A 6,104-nucleotide genomic window follows, 5' to 3' on the forward strand; every position below is an offset into this window, starting at 1 on the left:
AGAGAGAGAGAGAGAGAGAGAGAGAGAGAGAGAGAGAGAGAGAGAGAGGTAATTTCAGAGGGAAGGCATTGGGTGGTGGGGGTACACCTGGGTAAGACCTCTTGCAGAAGCGGGTCTAGGAGGCAGACCTGAGGAGGGAGAACATTCCAGCATGGGGGACCATCAGTGGAAAGACATAGATAGAATCAGGAGCATTGACTGTCTTATGTAAGGAATGGGGAGGAAGCCAGTATAGCCAGATAGTAGAGTACATGGAGGCTGAGAAAATGTAAGAAGACTTGAAAGGGAGAAAGGCAATAAGATCTTAAAAGGCTAGAACATTGAGATGAATGGAATAAATCAATAATTTGGTGGGAATAAATATAAAATCTTACATGTGGGTTCAAAAATCAACTTTAAAGTATAAAATAAAGCAGGTATGGCTAGATAGTTCTTTGCCTGAAAAGCCCTAGTGGGTTTTGTGGATTACTAGCTCAATCTGAGATAAGTATGAAATTACCACCAGAAAGCTAATTGATATTAGATATTAGCTTACTTTAAGAAGGGCATAGTTTCTAGGGATAACAGGGTGTTCTCTGACCTGAAAAGACTGCATGTGGAGTACTAAGTGCCACATTTTAGGAAAGATATCAGAGTCATAACTAGATTCTCACAGTACTCCCAATGGGATACCTAAAGGTGGTAATCTAAGGAGGTATCTAAGCTATTACTGCTCCTGTGAGCTGTTAAGGTAAACTGGAGATAAGACTAAATCAAGTAGAGTAGACTGAAAAACTAGGAGTGTAGCATTTTCAAAAGTGATAATGGTTGGAATAGAGAAGATGACTGTAAGTAAAATATTAAAATTATTTTGGAGGAGAGAGAGAATGACTTGAAATTCATAGCTGACAATAACAAAGATACAGCTGAGATGGTACGAACTTCAAAAAAGATGTGTTTGCTAGGTGACAATGGTAAAAGGGAGGGCCAGAAAGTGAGGATAGGAGCTAGCAGTGTGGTCTTCCTCCTGGAACTGTGGGTTGGGGCATATGGAGTAAGCAGCCTCAGAGAGGTTAGGTACCAAGAGATGTGGTGTGTTCAGAGAGATAGGTTTCAATGAGCACAAGGAAAGAGAAGAAATGGGAAAAGCAGACATATAAATACCTCAATTCAATCCCATCATTTTCCAGATGAAGAAATGGAGACCCAGAGGGGTGAAGCAACCTATTAGTTGTGTGATGTTGAGCAAACAGAAGAACCAGAATTTGGAATGGGGACCTCTGACTCTAAACCCAGTCATCTTTCCACAGTGGAAACAGAGGGCATAGGAGGAGAAGGACTGGAGATGAATTCGATGGATTTTTTATGGGGTAGAAAAAGGGGAAGGGAGGAGATAGCTAGTACACAAAACTTTAGCATGGCAGAGTGGAAAGTACTGCATGTGGAATCAGAGGACCTTAATTCAAATTCTGCCTCTGTAATATACTACCTGTGTAAGTAACCTTGGGCAAGTCACTTAACCTCTCAGTTACCCCTCCTATAAAAAGAGAATTATGTTAGATGACCTCTAAGATCTCATCCACTTCTAAATCTCTGATCCAAATTCTTCTTGCCCCACCCAACTGATCAAACCATATGAAGAGGCATAGGTCAACAGGCCAAAGAGCCCTTGGGATGAGAAGAGAGAAGAGTCTGCCCAAAACTAGTGGCAAGGCAAGAGAGACATGAAGGCCCTGGAATTCTGGGGGTGGGGCAAGGGTTCAGCAAAGGGACCAAGGTGAGAGTAGGCTAATTAGGCAAGCAATGGGCATTGGAGCGGAGGGGAGAGGTAAAAGAGGGTAAAGAAGGAAGTGAGTGTCCCCAGAGGGATCTCAATTCTCCTCCAACATCTCCCATAAAATTCTGGTTCTGAAGGACACTGATTTGCTAAAGAAAATCCAGAGCACTAGGAGAGTGAGGAAATGGAAAATCACACCACACAAGGGCTGTTGAAGGAACTGGGGATATTTAGCCTAGAGAAGAAAAAACTCAGGAAAGATAAGGCAGGTATCTTCGAGTATTAAAAGAACAGCCACGTGGAAGGTTGATTAGAATTTTTTTTTTTTGGTTTGGCCTAAGACATCAGAACTAAGTTGCAAAGATGCAAATTTACATTTGACATCAGGAAAAACTTCATAACAATTAAGTCTAAAGTGGAAAGTATTTCCCTTTAGGATGACCACTTGTCAGTGTATTATAGGTAGAATATTCCCAGGTATGGTTGGTACCTGAGATTCCCACCCACTACAGGAAGATTTTCCCAGTCCCTCTTAATTCTAGTTCCTTCTCTTTGTTGATGATTTCCTATATATCTTGTATCTAGCTTGTCTGTACACAGTTGTTTGCATGTTGTCTCACCAAATGATTGTGGATTCCTCAAGGGCAGGGACTGTCTTTTGCCTTTTTTTTGTATCCCTACCTCTTAGCTTAGTGCCTGGCACATAGAAGTGTCTTAATAAATGCTTATTGACTGACTCACTGACTGATCTTTGCCTCATGTAAACTCAAGGGCCTGAATTTGTATACCTTTCAGTCTATTATATTCTGAATGGCTATTCCTTTTTCTAAGTAAAACTGGTATGCAAAACTTTGAACATCTATACAAAAAGTATAGTAGAGAGTACTAATATGATTTATATCAACCAAAGACTAAAATTCAAAAGATAATATAATCCAGCCTCAAAATGCTTACATTTGACATCAGGAAAAACTTCTTAATATGGTGGCACCTTTTGACAAATCTCTTAATATCTCTTCATAATAGGTTTTTCAAATCTAAATGTTTCCATTGTCTCTTCTGTTTGGTACAAAACAGGGATTATTAATCAGTTTTGTGCCATGAACCCTTTTAACAGTTCGTTAAACTTCTGGACCCTTTCTGGGTCTTCATGGGAACATGAAGAGCCAAATACAGTTGAAACTACTCAAACTCCTTTCTGGACCTCTTAATATGGTGGCACCTTTTGACAAATCTAACCAAAAGGAGAAGCTGAAAAGTAAGGTTTCAGAAACTTTTAAGTGTAAAGTCAAAAATTCCAAGTCACAGGAAAAATGTCCGTGGTCTCATGGTATTTGTGGTGGTGACAGATGTAGGTGACCAACAGACTAAAGAGTGAAAATGCACACCTGACAATGGAAGGGAGACTTTGGAATCAAAAATTTATTTGCAACTCAAGGTGATCACACAAAAACTTGCCATTGTGAACTGCCCTGGGGTTGGCGACCATTTTAAGCCCTTCTTAAAACAAATAAATGTAAGGTCAACAGAGATTATTTCTTTTGTGACTTTGTGTCTCCAGCACCTGATAACAACAACAAAATCAATAACAACAACAATAATAGCTACCATTTCCATAGCTCTTTAAGGTTTGCAAAGTGTTTTACATATATTATCTCATTTGCTCTTTACTATAACCCTTTGAGGTATGTGCTGTCATCCCACATGTACAGGTGAAGAAAATAAGGCTGAGAAAGATTCGATTATTTGCCCCCAGTCCCACAGCTAGTAAGTGTACGAGGCAGGACGAACTTGAAGTCAGGCAATCTGTCAACTACTCCATCCTTTGCACATCATGCTTAAGAAATGTTTGTTGAATTGAATTTAATTCACCAACAGTTGCCAACTTGATACTCTTGGGGAATGGGGGTGAGGGACCAGACCTAATTTGTGGGAATAATTATCTTAGACTAATAAAGGGGAGCAGCTAATGGAGAGAGTGGTACAGTGGAGAGAGCACCAGGCCTAGAGTCAGGAAGACCTGAGTTCAAATCCTGCCTCAGACACTTACTAGCTGTGTGACCCTGGACAATTTAACCCTGTTTGCCTCAGTTTCCTCATCTATAAAATGAGCTGGGGACAGAAATGGCAAACCACTCCAGTATCTTTGCCAAGAAAACCCTGAATGGATTTTGTCAGACCAGACTGAACAACAACAACAACCGAAAACAAAAACAACCTGATTCTCCAAACTAATAATGGAAATCCAAGGGAAAATAAGACCAACTGCAACTGACTTTATATACAAGTGTCTTGTAACACCCATCTTCTGCAAGATGAAGAATATCCATATTTATATTATAACCAATCAACAAGCATTTATTAAGGGCTCGCCATATGCCAGGCATAAAAAGAAAACGCAAAAACAATCCTTGCCTTCAAAGAGCTTGCATTCTAATGAAAATACAGAGAATGAATAACCCATTCACTAGATCCTAAGAAAACAGATCACCATCTTGTGTCCCAGGTCTCTGATAGTTATCTGAAATGGAAGGTTCCACCTTACAACCAACTATTGATCTACTTTCCATTTGAAAATATTCCATTTTATTTGAAAACATTTGAAAAAATGAAAATATTTCATTTTGTAATGTCATTTGTCTTTTCTAAATTTGGTTATCAGATATTGATAACCAAATCGACGAACTATCTCTTATCAAAAGTGAGACTGCCAAACGTCTTCACTTACTTACCTCTTTCAACTTGTCCAGCTCATTTTGCAGGGCCTGTTTTGAGATTTCTACTTCAATTATCTTCTGTCGTAGGGTTTCATTTTCATCTTCAGCTTTAGCACGTTTTTCCTCCACGGTCTCAAGTTCATGGTGCAGTCTGACGGATACATCTTTGGCGACCTGTATTGAACCACGTGTATGATGATTGTGAGGTTATGAAACCTGAAGATAAGCCAAATATGTGGCCCACCCAAAAAGCTCCCAAAGAGAATGAACAAGAATTGCTTTTTACACCATTGATTCAAAGCCTGAAGCTCATGAACTTGTATTTGTATGTGCATATTTCAGTATAGTAGTTTCCTTTATAATCCTCTACATTTTACGCATTTAAAACCATTATTCTGAGAAAGGGTCCAGAAGTTTAATGAACTGTTAAAAGGGTTCATGGCACAAAACTGATTAATAATCCCTGTTTTGTACCAAACAGAAGAGACAATGGAAACATTTAGATCTGAAAAACCTATTATGAAAACCTTGAACTATTGTACTGATGTGCTAGTTTAGAGGTAGCACAGTGAATAGTGTTGAGCCTGAAGTCAAGAAGACATCTTTCTGAGTTTGAATCTGACCTTAGACACTTACTGGCTGTGTGACCCTGCGCAAATCACTTATCCTTGTTTGCCTCAGCTCCTCATCTGTAAAATGAACTGGAGAAGGAAACGGCAAACCACTCAAATATCTTTGCCAAGAAAACCCCAAATGGGAACATGAAGAGCCAAATACAGTTGAAACTACTCAACAACAACAACAATAACAACAACAACAACAATAACAAGTTTAGAAAATGGAATACAAGATCATAGATACTCAAAGTTGGGAGGTTGTCTTCTCTAACAACTGTGTGAACTGCCTCTGCAATACTCTCTGACAAGTCATCATACAATTAAACTATAAATCTAGTCAGGATATAAAGTTACTCTCGATCGGGAATTTTCAACTTCTTTTTTGTCATAGGCTGTACCCCACCTTTCTTATGGCAGTCTAGTGAAACCTATGGATCCCTTTTATAATAATGTTTTCACATAAAATAAAATGCATAAAATTAAAAAGGAAACCAACTATATTGAAGTAAAGTTTTCAACATATTAAAAAAAAGTTCATGGGCTTCAGGTTAAGAAACCCTGCTCTACATTTAAAGATATTTTTTCTGTAACCCAGTTTTACAGTAGATCACACACACAAAATATGTTTTGCTATGCCTTACCTGCCTTACATTTTTAGGAGAAAAGGGGTTTATTTTAAGAATAAATTAATTTTAAATTCAAATAAATTAATTTTAGATTTTTTTTTGTCCCAGAGAACAGAAGTGGGATCTACAATGAAATATTGAATACACTGTCAGCTTGCAGCTTGGGGCAGGGTCAGGGTATAGGGGTGTTACTACTACCTCTTTCAATAATTCTTTCCTGATTTCCTCAATTACTACTTGCCCTATCCTCAAATCACTATGTGTGTGTGTGTGTGTGTGTATATATATATATATAGATATATAGATATAGATATAGATATCTATATATATATGTGTGTGTATGTGTGTGTGTGTGTATTTTCTATCATCTACCATCTGCCTATCAATC

General features: G+C 38.4%; 1 protein-coding gene across 1 annotated transcript in view; it reads right to left on the reverse strand.

The window, feature by feature from the left end:
• The window catches only part of LOC114054192 (microtubule cross-linking factor 1-like), a 171,616-nt gene that overhangs the window by 139,535 nt on the left and 25,977 nt on the right, over positions 1-6,104 (reverse strand). The window contains exon 3 of the mRNA XM_027877355.1: positions 4,489-4,647. Coding sequence (XP_027733156.1) covers positions 4,489-4,647 — 159 coding nt within the window. The remainder of the gene's footprint in view (positions 1-4,488; positions 4,648-6,104) is intronic.

This window comes from Vombatus ursinus, unplaced genomic scaffold (genome assembly GCF_900497805.2).
Source record: "Vombatus ursinus unplaced genomic scaffold, bare-nosed wombat genome assembly UNPS02014812.1, whole genome shotgun sequence".
Lineage (NCBI taxonomy): Eukaryota > Metazoa > Chordata > Mammalia > Diprotodontia > Vombatidae > Vombatus > Vombatus ursinus.